The following is a 22,381-nucleotide window of genomic DNA, read 5'->3' as shown; positions in this document are numbered from 1 at the left end:
AAGATTTGTGAGACAGATGGGCTAACTGCGGCTGGAACATGTAATAACAGGCCGAGCCATGGAAAACATGTCAAAGGGGCAAAGACATGGAGAAAAATGACAATTCCCTGAACAATGATAGAGAAATCTTTAAAGACAGAGTAACATTTGCAAACAAAATGACTTGTGAGTTGAATTGCGATGGTCTAAGTCAGTAGTTTTCTTACTTTCCCCTCTGAAATAATCGTAATTACTAGAGACAATGTGTCTAATAAAACATGATACAATATGATCAAAATGTGAAATATTCATGCAGGATTGTTGTTTGTTTTTAACTATTACTTAGTTTGGTGACATATTTATCATACTTTTACATCAGTCAATTGGCCGTTTGTCAAGAAAAATTGAAGAAAAAGTAGGTCTGAGGTCTAAAAAGGATTCACAATACACAAAACTCCATCCAAACTGCAAAGACAATTTATTTATTGAAAAAAAAAGGCATTTGTCACGTTTTTAATTGTCAAATCCAAACTAGTGTCTAAAATGGACGAGTTCTGGCCCTTGATTACAGTGCTGCTCTGTAACTATGTTGATGTGATAATTATAAACTTCACCAAAATGGAAAAACGTGGGAAAAACCTGAAATATTTTTAACAAATACAATTGTGTAATATAATTTGTGAAATGTAGTCTAATCTGTCATATGCAGTTTAAGTAAATGAGGACATTAAACGAGGCGTAACACTAAACACTACAGGATTAAATAACAGGACTAAACCTAAATGTGTGAAGCAGAATTGTGGGCTTAATCATCAGTGGTTTGGTTGTTTTTGTGTGAAAGGAGCAGCATATCCCACGGCAACACCTCTAGTCGAGCCGGTCTGGTTTCTAAATGCGTTTTGGGACAAATCATTGACTCAGTGTGCATGAATCGCTGTGAGTTTGAGCTTTTGTATTTCTCAGGAAAGACAGTGGTATGTAATCAAACAGGTCAACACTTAGACTGTCTGACTGAGAACACCGTCACTACTGCAGACGGCTCATTTCAAATACTGAATGCGTTACTTTTTTATTTCCAAGGGAAATGTGTAATTGCACTACTGTCATTATCACTGTCATGCCTCAAGATTGTGAATACAACATAAGTAGATTAATTAATTTCATATTTTGTTCATTGTAAACGTCAATATTCATGTAAAAAGGCTTGATAATAGAGACGAGTACGTTGACTTCCTGTTCGAAACTACAAATCTGATAAAATCTGTTTTTGTTTTTTAAAAGTGACTGCGTGACATTTTAGAGTCTGACATCTTTTACTCAGAGTCTTAGATCTTCAAATAATAACATCAAAGTACAGGGGCGTGGGCGGGGATAGGGGGTGGGTGAAATCAGGAATCATCTGTACACTTAAGCCTCAATTGAAGGACAGCACAGGATTACTCAAACATGCAGGTATTTGGCATAATATCTGCAGCTTTAAAACCACTGCTTTTACCACAGCTACGAGCGCTGTACCTTTAACAACTTCAAATAGTAAGAACCAATCTAGCTTTTCAAAATTAACTTTTCAAAATTACCTAATGGAAACACCTCATGTCATGTACTATTTCTTGCAATAAACAGTATATTGACTATTTCAGATTCCAGAAGTAATTAAATTATGAGACTTATCAATGCCACTTGACCAACCGTTTCAACTTATTTATTTATTTATTTGACAGGGATAATAAGTATATTTGACTTTATAACAACTTAATGTGTTGCGTGCCAGTCATGTTGATCATATCTGTCACGTCTGTGGTTTTGTTTCATATCAGAACATGTCATCTACAGAAAATGTGCATTCATAGTATTCCTTCAGCAAGTTTTTCGAATACTATGGTATATACAGGAGAGTACGATAAATGCCACATAAAGCCAATAAAATATGGTCTGATTTAAAGACGCGTTATGAAGCAATTCTTTCAGTGATATCATTATAAAAGCACAAAACTATAATTCCGATGCTTTTTCAGTTCACGATGAAATTTCGACAATTCCTCTGACATCCTTCCTCTGTCCGACAACATGCATGTTACTAACTTATTGTAGCTGGACTTATTGGCAAAGCAAAGTCATGTAAATGCCAGTTATGAAAATGACACTTCACCTTTTGCAACTGTTCTGTAAACAATGATACTTCCTCAGTCCTTCCTCTGTCCGACCAAACACAACATTTACAATTTAAAATATTGAGTCATGAAATTTAACACTGGACATTCTTTTCTTCACTAATTCTAATAAGCAAGGCCTACTGCGCATCTTACAGTGCAAATCAACCACGCTAAAGCCGTTTATATCGTTTGATTGTATCGCGGTGTTAAAATGCATTTGAGATATGTAATGTTTAAGTGAAATTAGAGTTATACTAAACTATGACGGTCAACATATAGCATATTTTGAAACTGAAATTCAATCTTTTGAATGCATCAGACTCTGGGCGAACTGGATTTGAGTTCATAAAAACGTTATCTCACTGTTGACTACGTTTTCTCTCCAGGATTGAACGTGTCTCGACTCGAGAGCTGAAATATCTGAAATGATCACGCGTTTTGTCTTTTTGTCTTTAAGGCTTAACTTGACTTGCTTTTACTGTTAATAATTCTACTGTATTCTTTTACCTGCAGCACCCGGTTTCCCTCCGTAAACACTGTCATACATGACTCGAGACAATGATCAGCTGTTTGTCTGACAAGTGCAGACATGATGGTTTCTATGGACAGCCGCTTGAGGAATTTCCCTGAACCAAGTGAAAAAAGTCAGCTTTCAATCAGCTTTCAATCATTTTGCTAAAAAAATTGAAATCAGCTTTCAATCATTTTGCTAAAAATTTTGTAGCTTGATTTACAGTATTTGCATGTTGTGCCTTTCAAGTCAGATTGTGATCAACTTTCGGTAATAAAAAGCAGATGTAATTCCCACCCCCAAAAAGTAGTCATAGTTTTGTTCAGTGCTTATGTTGATGGTGCCTTTAACCACACCTCCAGCTCACTATAAATACTTCTCTCTACACCCACAGAGGCAGTCAGAAAGCATTCACAGAGACGAAATCCACCTCCAACTTAACCCTTGAACTACCATTGAAAACCAGAGGATTTTGTTATTTTTCTTATTATGGACCTTTTCTCCACAAGGGACTATACTACGAGACTTCTCCAGTTCTGAAAGTGGAGCGCTTGAATCTGGTCCACACAAAATGCCCCTGGTTTCGGGCACGCCGGCTCCCCAAGGCGACAACTGCACGACCCCCAACGAGCTGACCTACCAGATCCTGTCCGGGGTCATGATTGGACAGTTTGTTCTGGGGCTGCCGCTCAACCTCTCTGTCCTCTACATCTTTATATTCAGGTATGCAGGGACTGGACACAGCCTGGAACATTTAGAGCTCTATTTATCCATTCAAGTAAGTCAGTGGCATCGTGAAACTATGTGATAAGAATGTGTTTCGCACTCTGAAAACATGGGCAATTACTGGTACTAACACAAGCTATGTATGTCAAAGATTTCATCAGACACAAAAAGTAAAAGTAGATGAGGACAAAACAAGAACCGAACCACAAGTCTATCACATTATGTCACAGGAGAGAGGAGAGAGGAGAGAGGAGAGAGGAGAGAGGACACAGGACACAGGACAAAAGACAAAGGACACAGGACAGAGGAGAGAGGACACAAGGCACAGGGCACAGGGCACAGGACAGAGGAGAGAGGACACAGGGCACAGGACACAGGACAGAGGAGAGAGGACACAGGGCACAGGACACAGGACACAGAACAAAAGACAAAGGACACAGGACAGAGGAGAGAGGACAGAGGGCACAGGACACAGGACAGAGGAGAGAGGACACAGGGCATAGGGCACAGGGCAAACATGGGACACTAGACACTGGACACTGGGCACAGGACACTGGACACTGGACACAGGACACTGGACACTGGACACTGGACACAGGACACAGGACACTGGACACAGGACACAGGACACAGGACACAGGACACCGGACACCGGACACAGGACACAGGACACAGGACACTGGACACTGGACACTGGACACTGGACACTGGACACTGGACACAGGACACTGGACACTGGACACTGGACACTGGACACTGGACACTGGACACTGGACACAGGACACAGGACACTGGACACTGGACACGGGACACGGGACACGGGACACGGGACACGGGACACGGGACACGGGACACTGGACACTGGACACTGGACACTGGACACAGGACACTGGACACTGGACACTGGACACTGGACACTGGACACAGGACACAGGACACTGGACACTGGACACTGGACACTGGACACTGGACACTGGACACTGGACACTGGACACTGGACACTGGACACTGGACACAGGACACAGGACACAGGACACAGGACACTGGACACTGGACACTGGACACTGGACACTGGACACTGGACACAGGACACAGGACACAGGACACTGGACACTGGACACTGGACACTGGACACTGGACACTGGACACTGGACACAGGACACAGGACACTGGACACTGGACACTGGACACAGGACACTGGACACTGGACACTGGACACAGGACACAGGACACTGGACACTGGACACTGGACACAGGACACAGGACACAGGACACTGGACACTGGACACTGGACACTGGACACTGGACACAGGACACAGGACACAGGACACTGGACACTGGACACTGGACACAGGACACTGGACACTGGACACAGGACACAGGACACTGGACACTGGACACTGGACACTGGACACTGGACACTGGACACTGGACACAGGACACAGGACACAGGACACAGGACACTGGACACTGGACACAGGACACAGGACACTGGACACTGGACACTGGACACAGGACACTGGACACTGGACACAGGACACTGGACACTGGACACTGGACACTGGACACTGGACACTGGACACTGGACACAGGACAGAGGACACTGGACACTGGACACAGGACACAGGACACAGGACACTGGACACTGGACACTGGACACAGGACACTGGACACAGGACACAGGACACTGGACACTGGACACTGGACACTGGACACAGGACACTGGACACTGGACACTGGACACTGGACACTGGACACTGGACACTGGACACTGGACACAGGACACAGGACACTGGACACTGGACACTGGACACTGGACACTGGACACTGGACACAGGACACAGGACACTGGACACTGGACACAGGACACAGGACACTGGACACTGGACACAGGACACAGGACACTGGACACAGGACACTGGACACTGGACACTGGACACAGGACACAGGACACAGGACACTGGACACTGGACACTGGACACTGGACACAGGACACAGGACACAGGACACTGGACACTGGACACTGGACACTGGACACTGGACACTGGACACAGGACACTGGACACTGGACACAGGACACAGGACACAGGACACTGGACACAGGACACTGGACACAGGACACTGGACACTGGACACAGGACACAGGACACTGGACACAGGACACTGGACACTGGACACAGGACACAGGACACTGGACACAGGACACTGGACACAGGACACTGGACACAGGACACAGGACACTGGACACTGGACACTGGACACAGGACACAGGACACAGGACACAGGACACTGGACACTGGACACAGGACACAGGACACAGGACACAGGACACAGGACACTGGACACAGGACACTGGACACTGGACACTGGACACTGGACACAGGACACAGGACACTGGACACTGGACACAGGACACAGGACACAGGACACAGGACACTGGACACTGGACACTGGACACTGGACACTGGACACTGGACACTGGACACAGGACACTGGACACTGGACACAGGACACAGGACACTGGACACTGGACACAGGACACAGGACACTGGACACTGGACACAGGACACAGGACACAGGACACTGGACACAGGACACAGGACACAGGACACTGGACACAGGACACAGCACACTGGACACAGGACACTGGACACTGGACACAGGACACAGGACACAGGACACTGGACACTGGACACAGGACACAGGACACTGGACACTGGACACAGGACACAGGACACTGGACACTGGACACACTGGACACAGGACACAGGACACTGGACACTGGACACTGGACACAGGACACAGGACACAGGACACAGGACACTGGACACTGGACACTGGACACTGGACACAGGACACTGGACACAGGACACAGGACACTGGACACAGGACACTGGACACTGGACACTGGACACTGGACACTGGACACTGGACACTGGACACTGGACACAGGACACAGGACACTGGACACTGGACACTGGACACTGGACACTGGACACAGGACACAGGACACAGGACACTGGACACTGGACACAGGACACTGGACACTGGACACTGGACACTGGACACAGGACACAGGACACTGGACACAGGACACTGGACACTGGACACTGGACACTGGACACTGGACACTGGACACTGGACACAGGACACTGGACACAGGACACAGGACACAGGACACAGGACACTGGACACTGGACACTGGACACAGGACACAGGACACTGGACACTGGACACTGGACACTGGACACTGGACACTGGACACAGGACACTGGACACAGGACACAGGACACAGGACACAGGACACTGGACACAGGACACTGGACACAGGACACTGGACACTGGACACTGGACACAGGACACAGGACACTGGACACAGGACACTGGACACTGGACACAGGACACAGGACACTGGACACAGGACACTGGACACAGGACACAGGACACTGGACACTGGACACTGGACACTGGACACAGGACACAGGACACAGGACACAGGACACTGGACACTGGACACTGGACACAGGACACAGGACACAGGACACAGGACACTGGACACAGGACACTGGACACTGGACACTGGACACTGGACACTGGACACAGGACACAGGACACTGGACACTGGACACTGGACACAGGACACAGGACACAGGACACAGGACACTGGACACTGGACACTGGACACTGGACACTGGACACAGGACACTGGACACTGGACACAGGACACAGGACACTGGACACTGGACACAGGACACAGGACACTGGACACAGGACACAGGACACTGGACACAGGACACAGCACACAGGACACTGGACACTGGACACTGGACACAGGACACAGGACACTGGACACTGGACACTGGACACTGGACACTGGACACAGGACACTGGACACAGGACACTGGACACTGGACACAGGACACAGGACACTGGACACTGGACACAGGACACAGGACACTGGACACAGGACACTGGACACTGGACACTGGACACTGGACACAGGACACTGGACACAGGACACAGGACACAGGACACTGGACACTGGACACTGGACACAGGACACAGGACACAGGACACAGGACACAGGACACTGGACACTGGACACTGGACACAGGACACTGGACACTGGACACAGGACACTGGACACAGGACACTGGACACACTGGACACAGGACACTGGACACTGGACACTGGACACTGGACACTGGACACTGGACACAGGACACAGGACACTGGACACTGGACACAGGACACTGGACACAGGACACTGGACACTGGACACAGGACACTGGACACTGGACACAGGACACTGGACACTGGACACTGGACACAGGACACAGGACACTGGACACTGGACACAAGACACAGGACACTGGACACAGGACACAGGACACAGGACACAGGACACTGGACACAGGACACTGGACACAGGACACAGGACACAGGACACTGGACACAGGACACAGGACACAGCACACAGGACACTGGACACTGGACACAGGACACAGGACACTGGACACTGGACACTGGACACTGGACACAGGACACTGGACACTGGACACTGGACACTGGACACAGGACACAGGACACTGGACACACTGGACACTGGACACACTGGACACTGGACACTGGACACTGGACACTGGACACAGGACAGTGGACACAGGACACTGGACACTGGACACAGGACACAGGACACTGGACACAGGACACTGGACACTGGACACAGGACACAGGACACAGGACACTGGACACTGGACACTGGACACAGGACACAGGACACTGGACACTGGACACAGGACACAGGACACAGGACACAGGACACTGGACACTGGACACAGGACACTGGACACACTGGACACAGGACACAGGACACAGGACACTGGACACTGGACACTGGACACTGGACACTGGACACAGGACACAGGACACAGGACACAGGACACTGGACACTGGACACAGGACACTGGACACAGGACACAGGACACTGGACACTGGACACTGGACACAGGACACTGGACACTGGACACTGGACACTGGACACAGGACACTGGACACTGGACACTGGACACTGGACACTGGACACAGGACACTGGACACTGGACACTGGACACTGGACACTGGACACAGGACACTGGACACTGGACACTGGACACAGGACACTGGACACTGGACACTGGACACAGGACACAGGACACTGGACACAGGACACTGGACACTGGACACTGGACACTGGACACAGGACACAGGACACAGGACACAGGACACTGGACACTGGACACTGGACACAGGACACTGGACACTGGACACTGGACACTGGACACTGGACACTGGACACAGGACACTGGACACAGGACACAGGACACAGGACACAGGACACTGGACACAGGACACTGGACACAGGACACTGGACACTGGACACAGGACACAGGACACAGGACACTGGACACAGGACACTGGACACTGGACACAGGACACAGGACACTGGACACAGGACACTGGACACAGGACACTGGACACAGGACACAGGACACTGGACACTGGACACTGGACACTGGACACAGGACACAGGACACAGGACACAGGACACTGGACACTGGACACTGGACACAGGACACAGGACACTGGACACAGGACACTGGACACTGGACACTGGACACTGGACACTGGACACAGGACACAGGACACAGGACACTGGACACTGGACACTGGACACTGGACACAGGACACAGGACACAGGACACAGGACACTGGACACTGGACACTGGACACAGGACACTGGACACTGGACACAGGACACAGGACACTGGACACTGGACACAGGACACAGGACACTGGACACAGGACACAGGACACAGGACACTGGACACAGCACACTGGACACAGGACACTGGACACTGGACACAGGACACAGGACACAGGACACTGGACACTGGACACTGGACACAGGACACAGGACACTGGACACTGGACACAGGACACAGGACACAGGACACAGGACACTGGACACTGGACACAGGACACAGGACACTGGACACACTGGACACAGGACACAGGACACAGGACACTGGACACTGGACACAGGACACAGGACACAGGACACTGGACACTGGACACTGGACACAGGACACTGGACACTGGACACAGGACACTGGACACAGGACACTGGACACTGGACACTGGACACTGGACACAGGACACTGGACACTGGACACTGGACACTGGACACAGGACACAGGACACTGGACACTGGACACTGGACACTGGACACTGGACACTGGACACAGGACACAGGACACTGGACACTGGACACTGGACACTGGACACTGGACACTGGACACTGGACACAGGACACAGGACACTGGACACAGGACACTGGACACTGGACACTGGACACTGGACACTGGACACAGGACACTGGACACAGGACACAGGACACAGGACACAGGACACTGGACACTGGACACAGGACACAGGACACTGGACACTGGACACTGGACACTGGACACTGGACACAGGACACTGGACACAGGACACAGGACACTGGACACAGGACACTGGACACTGGACACTGGACACTGGACACTGGACACAGGACACAGGACACTGGACACAGGACACTGGACACAGGACACTGGACACAGGACACTGGACACTGGACACTGGACACTGGACACTGGACACAGGACACAGGACACAGGACACAGGACACAGGACACTGGACACAGGACACAGGACACAGGACACAGGACACTGGACACAGGACACTGGACACTGGACACTGGACACTGGACACTGGACACTGGACACAGGACACAGGACACTGGACACTGGACACTGGACACAGGACACAGGACACAGGACACTGGACACTGGACACTGGACACTGGACACTGGACACTGGACACAGGACACTGGACACTGGACACAGGACACAGGACACTGGACACTGGACACAGGACACAGGACACTGGACACAGGACACAGGACACTGGACACAGGACACAGCACACAGGACACTGGACACTGGACACTGGACACAGGACACAGGACACAGGACACAGGACACAGGACACTGGACACAGGACACTGGACACTGGACACTGGACACTGGACACTGGACACTGGACACAGGACACAGGACACTGGACACTGGACACTGGACACTGGACACTGGACACTGGACACAGGACACAGGACACAGGACACTGGACACTGGACACTGGACACAGGACACAGGACACAGGACACAGGACACTGGACACAGGACACTGGACACTGGACACTGGACACTGGACACTGGACACAGGACACAGGACACTGGACACTGGACACTGGACACAGGACACAGGACACAGGACACAGGACACTGGACACTGGACACTGGACACTGGACACTGGACACAGGACACTGGACACTGGACACAGGACACAGGACACTGGACACTGGACACAGGACACAGGACACTGGACACTGGACACAGGACACAGGACACTGGACACAGGACACAGGACACAGGACACTGGACACAGGACACAGCACACTGGACACAGGACACTGGACACTGGACACAGGACACAGGACACAGGACACTGGACACTGGACACAGGACACAGGACACTGGACACTGGACACAGGACACAGGACACAGGACACAGGACACTGGACACTGGACACAGGACACAGGACACTGGACACTGGACACACTGGACACAGGACACTGGACACTGGACACAGGACACAGGACACAGGACACAGGACACAGGACACAGGACACTGGACACTGGACACTGGACACAGGACACTGGACACAGGACACAGGACACTGGACACAGGACACTGGACACTGGACACTGGACACTGGACACAGGACACTGGACACTGGACACTGGACACAGGACACAGGACACTGGACACTGGACACTGGACACTGGACACAGGACACAGGACACTGGACACTGGACACTGGACACTGGACACAGGACACTGGACACTGGACACTGGACACTGGACACAGGACACTGGACACTGGACACAGGACACTGGACACTGGACACTGGACACTGGACACTGGACACAGGACACTGGACACTGGACACAGGACACAGGACACAGGACACAGGACACTGGACACTGGACACTGGACACAGGACACAGGACACTGGACACTGGACACTGGACACTGGACACTGGACACTGGACACTGGACACAGGACACTGGACACAGGACACAGGACACTGGACACAGGACACTGGACACAGGACACTGGACACTGGACACAGGACACAGGACACTGGACACTGGACACTGGACACAGGACACAGGACACAGGACACTGGACACAGGACACTGGACACAGGACACTGGACACAGGACACAGGACACTGGACACTGGACACTGGACACAGGACACAGGACACAGGACACTGGACACTGGACACTGGACACAGGACACAGGACACAGGACACTGGACACAGGACACTGGACACTGGACACTGGACACTGGACACTGGACACAGGACACAGGACACTGGACACTGGACACTGGACACAGGACACAGGACACAGGACACAGGACACTGGACACTGGACACTGGACACTGGACACTGGACACTGGACACAGGACACTGGACACTGGACACAGGACACAGGACACTGGACACTGGACACAGGACACTGGACACAGGACACAGGACACAGGACACAGGACACTGGACACAGGACACAGCACACAGGACACTGGACACAGGACACAGGACACTGGACACTGGACACTGGACACTGGACACTGGACACTGGACACAGGACACTGGACACTGGACACAGGACACTGGACACAGGACACAGGACACTGGACACTGGACACTGGACACAGGACACAGGACACTGGACACAGGACACTGGACACTGGACACTGGACACTGGACACAGGACACTGGACACAGGACACAGGACACAGGACACTGGACACTGGACACTGGACACAGGACACAGGACACAGGACACAGGACACAGGACACTGGACACTGGACACTGGACACAGGACACTGGACACTGGACACAGGACACTGGACACAGGACACTGGACACACTGGACACAGGACACTGGACACTGGACACTGGACACTGGACACTGGACACTGGACACTGGACACAGGACACAGGACACTGGACACTGGACACAGGACACTGGACACAGGACACAGGACACTGGACACTGGACACTGGACACAGGACACTGGACACTGGACACTGGACACTGGACACAGGACACAGGACACTGGACACTGGACACTGGACACAGGACACAGGACACAGGACACTGGACACTGGACACTGGACACTGGACACAGGACACAGGACACAGGACACAGGACACAGGACACTGGACACTGGACACTGGACACAGGACAGAGGACACTGGACACTGGACACTGGACACTGGACACTGGACACAGGACACAGGACACAGGGCACTGGGCACTGGACACTGGACACTGGACACTGGACACAGGACACTGGACACTGGACACTGGACACTGGACACTAGACACAGGACACTGGACACACTGGACACAGGACACAGGACACTGGACACTGGACACTGGACACTGGACACTGGACACAGGACACAGGACACAGGACACTGGACACTGGACACTGGACACTGGACACTGGACACAGGACACAGGACACTGGACACTGGACACTGGACACTGGACACAGGACACAGGACACTGGACACAGGACACTGGACACAGGACACTGGACACTGGACACTGGACACTGGACACAGGACACTGGACACAGGACACAGGACACAGGACACAGGACACACTGGACACACTGGACACAGTACACTGGACACTGGACACTGGACACAGGACACTGGACACAGGACACTGGACACAGGACACAGGACACTGGACACAGGACACAGGACACAGGACACTGGACACTGGACACTGGACACTGGACACAGGACACTGGACACTGGACACTGGACACTGGACACAGGACACAGGACACTGGACACTGGACACTGGACACTGGACACAGGACACAGGACACTGGACACTGGACACTGGACACTGGACACTGGACACAGGACACTGGACACTGGACACTGGACACAGGACACAGGACACAGAACTGTTCTAGCTCTTTGAAAAGCAATAGTATTTTTGAATGACATGCAGTAAAAGCACATTTGAGCCGCCGTGACTGGGACGTGACTGAAAACCTGTTGTACACTCACGCACAGCTCCTAGTTACAGTACAACTCAAGGAAAACATCTGTGTCGGCGCAATAAGTAACAAATGAACACTGTAACTTTGTCCCGCTGTCTGGAGTCCAAGTATGAGGCAGTAGTGTGCACAAGAGAGTACGAATCTGGCCGCTGATAGATTTATGTGGGTACCAGTGAGATGTGTGATGTGTCGTCTTGAACATCCATCATTTAGCTTGGCATTAAACTGAAGATGAGTCATGGACCGGGGGGAACTAGGTATTTCGAGGGGAAAAGTCATCAAGCTCATATCTCTGTACACTCCATGGTTCTCCCAAATAATCATCATTACTTCGTGTTACAAAACTCACAAGGATAGAAATGCGTTGTTTATTTTAAAGGGGAATTATTCTGCACGATTGAGCGGCCTTTTAATGTACACACGCAAGTATTAGATGTTTGCGTTGTGTGTTTTCCGCACATCTGCAGTGTGGGAGTGGACCTAGAATCCACAGTGCTTTGTGTGGACTTGCTGAAGTGTCTGTCCCCAATGGAAAGCATTCAACTCCAGACAACTTTTAGCTAATGGATAAGCCAAATAATTAACAACAGCCAAAATATGACTACTCACAATTAGCATTAGCAGTACTTTAGTAGTGATATATCTTGTGTATATTGAGAAACACTATAAAAGCATCGCCTTCTTATTATAAATCATTCAGAATTTAGAATGATTTTTCCACTGCTATTTTTCTAGAGTAATAGGCCTACATTAATTTAGCATAAAAGAACATTCACATACAAGAGCTTCTCAACAACAACTGAGTGTAAGAATGATGAGCAACACAACTGACAAAATGTGTTTTATTGCTTCTTGAAGATACTGAAATGAACTGCAAACTGGAAACTGACAGTAGTCTATAGTCTGTTTGCTGACGGGAGTTTTAGAACACGATTTAGGACACGTGCCCAACAACAACATTTAATTTCCTCAAAAAATGGACTCAGAAACATCTTATTTGAGGAAAGAAGGGCAATCCGTTTAAACGCGTCTGATCCCAAAGTCTGTATCAGTGATAAATGTCAGCGTCATTTCAGTGTTCCTGTTGTTTATCTGTCTAAAACTGTTTACTTGATTAAAAATAATTATAAACTAAATATTTAGCAGAGTTGTAGACCATTATATTTGTTATTAGACTTAATAATTTCAGTCGTGTTAATAATTTCAGTTGTGTTTTGAGGAGGAAAATGTCCCTATTTGTGCATTTTTGACCCTCATTATTACCATTTTTGAGGCTTGACTTCGACGCTTGTTTTGTGGCCCATTTCCTCTTTAGGTACAGATTCTGGAAGAACAAGAGCATCTTCTTGTTCAACATTGTGGTGGCTGACTTCCTGCTGGTAGTGTGCCTCCCTGTGAAGGCCTACCATTACCTGCAACACGAGCGGCACAGCCCGAACATGGCCATGTGCAAGACCATGCTCTTCATGCTCTTCCTGAACCGCGGCGCCAGCATCGCCTTCCTCATCATGCTGTCGCTGGACCGCTACTTCAACGTGGTGCACCTGGGAAGGAAAAACTGTGTCAAGTTCCTGAAGAAGACCCCCCAGATCTCGGTGGTCATCTGGCTGCTGCTCTTGCCCCTCACCGTCCCCACCATGATGTACACATTTGAGTGTTGCAACAGCCACGGGCGGACCAACGAGACCGACATAAGTAACGCCATAGACACGTTCAGAGAGGTGCGTGAATGAAATGTAGACCCACAGGCGATGAACTACTGCTGCCCACACTAGTCACATGTAATAGCCTGGTTTCAACAGGGAGGGCATCCAGTGTAAAAGAGAAGGACATGCGACTGTTTCACTATATATATATATATATATATATATATATATATATATATATATATATATATATATATATATATATATATATATATATAAAATATATATGTTTTTCTCTCACCTTTTAACAAGAACTACTATTATCTACAACTCAACATATTCAAATACTATAAAAATGGCCAATGATCCTTTCAAACAGTCCTATTATTATTAACATTTGTTTTTTTCTAATTTAGACCTCCAATCCTGATGTTGTGTACCATTTTTCAGGTAGTCTTCTTCACCCAGATCATCATCCCCTTTATAATCCTGGTCTTCTGCACGGTGCGCATCGTGAGGCGGCTGAAGAGGAAGACCGTTGGCGACAAGACCAAGCTTCGGCGTGCGGTCCTCGTGGTGCTGTCCGTGGTCTGCGTTTTCTCCTCCTGCTTCCTGCCCTGTGCCATCGCCCGGGCCGCGCTCCTCTACGTCCGCGTCAACGATATGGAGTCGGAGAATATGATGACACAGATCTATGACAGTCTAATGGTCCTGTCCTTCATTGACTGTCTCCTGGACCCACTGGTGTACTGCTTCTGTAACACGGGCTTTAAAAATGCATACATCTCCAACTTCTGCCCCGCCTTCCTTAAAGAAAAGCTGTTAACTACAGACTTTGGGATGGGAGTGGCAGCAACATCTACCTATACAAATTCTGGAGAAAGGATCATTCACTGACAAATTATAGAAGTGAAATAATTGTTTGTCACAATATTTGTAAAGACTATAAGAAATCGTCAAAAAATAGTAGCCAGTATTTAAGTATTTAAAAGGTGCAAGAGTCAGAATACATTTTGACTGAAGTTAACACAGTTTCGTATATTGTATCTATCGTTGCCAAAAAGTAGATGAAATAATGAACCGCACAACAATTGTATATTTTCAGAATTTCCCAACAAGATAACTGTAATGTGTTAATAACTGAAATTGTATATTTTTTTAATATAAATTACACGAGAAAATAAATATATTTACTTTTAGTATTATTTAATATTATTATACATATATTTACCATTAGCCACAACCACAACAAGCTGCAAGAGCAAGGAGAACTTACACAATTGTGTTCTTACAGCTCTTGATGTAAGAACAAACCTCTTACATCAGGACAGGCAGTAGAAGCACCAGGACTGACACACATACAATTACAAAGACTGTAGAGCCAGACAGAGGAGGAGGGTCCGGGTCCGGGTCCAGGTCCTGGTCCAGAGATCACCCAGGCAGAGGAGGAGGGTCCGGGTCCTGGTCCAGAGGTCAGGATTGTGATATGTATACAGGGTTCAGTCATCGCAGACGTCTGAAATAGAAACCGCAATATATAATATAACATGCACACTCACACAGACTGTTATCAAAGTGTTTTATTTACATTTTGTTGTGATAGTATTTGTCTAAACCTGTGAATAAATATTTGAATATGTAAGCTTGTGCCTAATGGCCTCGTCTGCTGATGTAAATATGCACTCTGTTTTTCTTATCAAACGAAGCTTCAAGTGTATCTGCTGAAGTATGTGACTTTCCTGCTCAACACAAACCAAAGATGGAGATGTTGACAAGACTCAAATAAAAAAGAACCCAGACCACACTCTTGCACAATCGCGTAGTGACGCCCCGAGTTAACAGAGTTCAGGAACTCACACATCAATGTCCAGATGTACACTGGCCTTTGGGAAAGTCTCTCACCCCACTCACTCCTCCTAAAGCCCAAGATTTAGTGTAACAAAGTTTAAATTATAGCATCCTGATCACACACCTGGGAAATGGTGCTTTAGTCCATGTCAAGTTGCGTTACCTGTTAAAATTGGAAGAGAAACATTTAAGAACATGATTATACATTGAATGCATTTTGTATTTTCTAGTACATTTTATGGACATCGCGACGCTCGTCTCTGATCCTTTCTCATCTTATGAAAATGTCACATTGTATCTAAAATAAACCTTTAAAGTCATTAAAAAGTTGTCATATACAAACAACACTAGATTTGTTATAAAATCATACAACACTGACAAGACACTAAAAATGGTTACCAGTCAACTGATATTTTGAAATACTATAGTTTGGAAAAAATATCTAAATGTGTCCTTATTCATTTGATACAGAAAGATCAGGTAATAAAGTATGAGTACATGTTTTATCTACATTTAAAAGGAGAAAACAAAACACAAAGTCTACTATATGTACAGTATGTTTAAATGTAAGTAAGTGACATTTGTGAGATATTTTTAGTTGTCGAGGTGGTTGTTGCAAATCAATCTCACAAATGGGGAATAAAGCTATCGCTGTAGTTGTACACACTATTGCTGTAGGGTTAGAACACGTACATCTGGGCTGAAGGACTGGTCCATTACCACCTGCTGCAGAAGCATGTGCACCATCTGCAGCTCTGAGCTCTCCTGCTGCAGACTCTGGATCTCCTGGTGGAGCTTGGAGACGTCGCAGAGGACGGTGCTGGACACAGGAAGATAAGACACAATAAACCTTAGACACTGAGACCAAAATCAAACCCATTATTCAGTTAATGGATTATTGCACCACACTCTTTTAGCTGTCTGTTAATGTCACTTTATCATTCAGGAAGTTGGATTTTCTAAAGCTGATCACATACTGCATAAATAGTGAATAATTAAACACTGTGAATTAAACTAAATTAAAGATTTCATAGTGTAAATAATGGAAAAATCGTGAAATTGTGATGTTTCTTCTCACAATAATCGTTGCAATTAAATTTGATATCGTGACATCCCCTGGTAGGTAAAATATAAACTTCACAGTCATATTTGAAGGGACACACATATCAGTGATCCTATCCTTTATTTACAGGTACAGAACAACTCACTGATGCTGCTCCAGTTTCTTCTCTGTCGTCTCCCAGATCTTCAGTCGGTCAGCTGTGATGGCGTTGCCCAGGCTTTCCCAGTAGGCTTTGTCTTTCGACGTGTCCCAGGCCTCCAGACTCTGCACACTCCATTTCACCCTGGAGTGACAAAAACAAAGAGATACATTAAAAGAGCTTTATTGAACAAGTATATCTTTGCCGCTCAGATCCAGGCAGAAGACATGGGGCACAAGTGGGAAGCGGATGTTCCACTTGGATTGTGGGTTTATAAGGTAAGACTGGACTTGGAGTGGGAATCACAGGGTCCCTCACAATTTGATGCAATACACGATAAACGGCTCACGATACAATAATATCACGATTTTGTGACACATTCGATAGTCGATATATTGCTCATGATATTCACGATATATCACTACTTCTTAAAGAACCCAGTACATCTTAACAACATTTTTCTTTGTTAAACCCACGACCTGCACAAACTCAAAATACATCCATTTTAATCATCCAAACAGTCAAAATGTCAAAGTGTTCCTTGTCTTTAAACAAGCAACAAAATAATTCGGGAAATTATACCAAAAATGACTCACGGTATTACTCATTGGTACAGCAGCCCATGTTGTTAAGGTAGATTTATTTCATCTTCAAGTGCAACACAGTTTGTACAGTATTTGTGCAACTTCTATGATCAGTTTAAGCTAACAAAACTAGCCTTTAAGGCAAAAGATTATCATTAGTAACTTTGTACACCGTATAGTTCCTTGTTAAACGTATCATATCCAATAATACATGCCCCAAAAACCATCCCCTCCAAGTGTAGCCATTCTCTAACCTTCCCTGCTTGTAACGGTCAAGGAAACACTTCAGAGCCTGCAGGACGTCGTTTGGATCAATTGGGTCAAGAATCACTGGGGCAACGGAGCTGGTTTCTACTTCATCTGTGGAGCAACTGGGCTCTGGAGCTGCAGCATCCTGAAATCCACCGCAGCATGTGAGAAAGACTGCAATACTGTCATTGTAACTTTTGTAGCAGTTTTAGGACGACAGCTTGTGCTCTCAAGATAAAAGTTTTCACATGGAAATAGCAACATTGTTCAATCTGCAGCTAAAGAGGTTTCATTATTTCATTTAACTGACTTGAATATATAGATTTATATGTATTTATATGTATATCTAAACACTAAGATGTATATGTATTTATATGTATATCCAGTGTACAGAAAAACTAATAGAATGCCTTTAAAAATAATAATAATAATAATATTAGGTGCAGTTTAGATTTTTATGAAACTTTACTACTAAAAAAAATACCAAAAAAATAGATTTTTTATCTTAAAAAAACTATTTTTCCAGGTTTATACATCCCAATTATGTGAATTTTTACACTAAATAGTCTGGATATTTTATATGAAAACATTACATGTTGTAGTACATTCTTTTTAAATGTATGTAGGTAAAAATTATAATTGATATCTCCATTTCCCCCCCTATTGGTCTGCAGTGTGTTGCCTTTATGCCTGTCACTCACTTCCCTCTCCTTGGAGCACTGCTGGCCATATTTAAACAGGAAATCCACCAACTTTGGCACATCCTTTTCCTTAATACCAAGCGTCTGAAGAATAAAAAAATACGCCGTTAAGCATACGGATGAAACGGTTCAAATGACAGTAAACATCTTTTCACGTACATTAAACAGATAACCCATTTTGATAGGAGTCCGCTCGTTTCCATCCAAGGTATCGAGCAATTTCACAATTTTGACCTCCAACAAGAAACCCTGCCAAGAAACGTTTAGTGTTACAGACAACGATTACAACAGTCTTTCATCAACCCAATGATCACGTTTTCCTCACCGCCTCGTCACACAGTATTTCCACCAGTCTCTTTACAGTCCTGGGGGTCGCCGCGCCGCTCCTCTCCCCTGCTGCACACCCCAGCTCCGCCTCGGACTCGCTCTCGTTGTAGACACTTTCCTGCGAGGTCCAGGACACCGCGCGTCTCTCCTCCCGTCCCCGCCCGGCCTTGGCGACGCTCAAATTCGGTCGCTCCCACGGCACGCGCAGGACTTGTTGGTAGATGGTGGAATCGACGTACAGAGCCCTCTCCAGCAGCTCCTTCACCTCCGCTTCTTCCATGAGCCACATGTTCTCGAATTGAACGGCACCGGCGACGGCGAAGTGGCTAGAGAAACGAGATCAGAACGTGGGTGATGGCGTTTGGGCGTGAATGGTGGCGGTGGAGTGAGGCTCACAGTCTCTTCTTCTGAAGGCGTTCGTAGTCCTGAGCTTTACGGTTCAACTCCTTCAGCTGTTTCTCCATGAGTTGTTTCTCTTTTCCTTTGCCGGTTTGTTTATTCACCCGCAGTTTTGCAAGCTCGGACTTTAGACTTGAGATACGGAACGAAACCAAAAAGAAAGATGAACGTTTGTTGGATGACTTGTGGTAGAGATGCAAGCATGAGGACTGAAACATTGGAGACTTTACCTGGATGCTTTAGCTTTCATCTGGGCGTGCACTGCCTTGAGTTTGGCGTTATCCGCTTTCAGCTTCTCGATTTTCTGCTCCATGAATATTTTTTCTGATTCGACCTGGTGTATTTCCAGCTCTTGGGTCTACAGACGAAAGCAGCCACATAAATCCAGTAGAAACTAACACTAATAATTAATAGAAAATGAGCTTTTTTTTGTATATACAATGTACTTGAAAATCAGCAACTTCCTTGTTTCTGATAATATTAAAGTTTTCAGACGCTTCAAACATCAGATGGTGAATTTGGGCGTTGTATTCCTCCACGGCCTGCTGCCTCTTCAATAGCTTATCAATCTAAAAAACAAACATGATAACAATCTGTAGATGTACAAACAGGAAGTAAAGTTAGTTTCAGACCTCTGTGTCCAAAAGGTTCTTCATACGCTTCTCCCACACACTCTGTTCTTCAGTGCGTTTGGCTTGCTCCTCTTTCTGAACGTTCTGTCAATGCAAGCGCAGGGATTAACAAGATCTACAGGAGTAAATCGTTGTTTACTGTCAAAAGCGCTCACTTCCTTCCACTGTTCCAGCTCCTCTCGATAAGCCTTTGTCAATACTTTGTCCTGTTCCTCCATTCTTTCAAGCATGAGTTCAAGTTCCTCTGTTTGCTTCTTCAGATCAGCCACAAAGCTGTCGTCTCTGGCCTTTAGGTCCTGCTCAAACCAAAAGAAACAATCACTATTTAATGTACTATCAGGAGACTTCATATCAGAGAAAGAGTACCTGCTGAATGACATCTAGTATTTTCTTCTTGTCTTTTAAGAGCTGGTCGAACAGCTGCTGTTGGTGGGTGTGTGCTGCCTGCACCACTTGGGGGATCACCATCTCTTTAGCGCTGTGCCAACCTTTGCAAATCTCCTCAATTTTGTCCTCGCTGGATAATTTATGACCCTCAAGAAGTTCTAGTCTACAAAATATTTCATAAGTGGGTGGTTTGGTGGAATACACGTTTTCAAAATCGCCGTTAGTTCAACACAGACCTTATTTTACGGGCTTTATCCATCTCACGCCTGCTTTGAACTTGTCTAGCCTCTGCAGCAGCCTGAATATTGGTTTCCATTATGTTTAAATCTCTCTTCAGTTTGATGAACTTCTGAGATGAAGTCAGCTGAAGAACAATTGGAAGATATAACATATATATAAATAAATAAATACACACACAATTTGCAGCATTTACAATTAGTAACTTTAGTTATAAACGTTGTAAACAGTAGGCTGCAGAAACATGTGTTGTAAAATATGCTATACATATAATATAAGTGACGATGAGTGTAGCTAAAGTTAATACAAACCTTTTCCTCATTCTTTGACTCCATCCTCCTTGAATCACCATTGTTCTCTTTGGTGTCCCTAGATGATTAAACTGGTCATTAACAGGCGTTAAAAACATGTAGCTTAAGCCAGTATAGTCACATTTTGACAATGTGCTGCAAACAGCAGCCAAGGGTTAAGTGTGGGATGTAAACTTACTCTTTATCACAGAGTTCCTCTGAGGACTGCGTCGTCTCTTTCGTCGCTTTTTCCAT

The 22,381-nt window shown here is 47.2% G+C and overlaps 2 protein-coding genes across 2 annotated transcripts; one reads left to right on the top strand and one right to left on the bottom strand.

Annotated features, from left to right (window-relative positions):
* The first annotated feature begins 3,087 nt into the window (after positions 1-3,087).
* On the top strand, positions 3,088-16,375 carry LOC140358439 (12-(S)-hydroxy-5,8,10,14-eicosatetraenoic acid receptor-like). Its single transcript, XM_072443283.1, has 3 exons — positions 3,088-3,366; positions 14,940-15,345; positions 15,721-16,375. Exons 1-3 carry the CDS (start codon positions 3,215-3,217, stop codon positions 16,165-16,167), a joined length of 1,005 nt encoding a protein of 334 aa, XP_072299384.1. The 5' UTR covers positions 3,088-3,214; the 3' UTR covers positions 16,168-16,375.
* An 859-nt stretch (positions 16,376-17,234) lies between these two features.
* Positions 17,235-22,381, bottom strand: LOC140363692 (dynein regulatory complex protein 1-like). Its single transcript, XM_072450306.1, has 16 exons — positions 22,326-22,381; positions 22,148-22,205; positions 21,836-21,963; positions 21,579-21,762; positions 21,368-21,508; positions 21,213-21,296; positions 21,027-21,149; positions 20,811-20,938; positions 20,578-20,712; positions 20,180-20,507; positions 20,014-20,103; positions 19,855-19,938; positions 19,159-19,298; positions 18,327-18,464; positions 17,812-17,938; positions 17,235-17,281 (listed from the first exon to the last, which is right to left on the bottom strand). Exons 1-16 carry the CDS (start codon positions 22,379-22,381, stop codon positions 17,258-17,260), a joined length of 1,968 nt encoding a protein of 655 aa, XP_072306407.1. The 3' UTR covers positions 17,235-17,257.

The sequence above is a fragment of the Eucyclogobius newberryi genome, unplaced genomic scaffold (assembly GCF_026437365.1).
Source record: "Eucyclogobius newberryi isolate DKJ021-1_F unplaced genomic scaffold, fEucNew1.0.hap1 SCAF_1, whole genome shotgun sequence".
NCBI lineage: Eukaryota > Metazoa > Chordata > Actinopteri > Gobiiformes > Gobiidae > Eucyclogobius > Eucyclogobius newberryi.
This window is presented reverse-complemented; position numbering and strand designations above follow the sequence as displayed.

Coding starts and splice junctions, on each gene's coding strand:
- LOC140363692 (XM_072450306.1), bottom strand. CDS start 22,381: ATGGAAAAAGCGACGAAAGAGACGACGCAGTCCTCAGAGGAACTCTGT. Junction 21,297..21,367: donor AGCTGGAACAGTGGAAGGAA/GTGAGCGCTTTT, acceptor TTGCATTGACAG/AACGTTCAGAAAGAGGAGCA. Junction 19,299..19,854: donor AGTGCTCCAAGGAGAGGGAA/GTGAGTGACAGG, acceptor GGTGGATTTCAG/GATGCTGCAGCTCCAGAGCC.
- LOC140358439 (XM_072443283.1), top strand. CDS start 3,215: ATGCCCCTGGTTTCGGGCACGCCGGCTCCCCAAGGCGACAACTGCACG. Junction 3,367..14,939: donor CTCTACATCTTTATATTCAG/GTATGCAGGGAC, acceptor TTTCCTCTTTAG/GTACAGATTCTGGAAGAACA. Junction 15,346..15,720: donor CCATAGACACGTTCAGAGAG/GTGCGTGAATGA, acceptor ACCATTTTTCAG/GTAGTCTTCTTCACCCAGAT.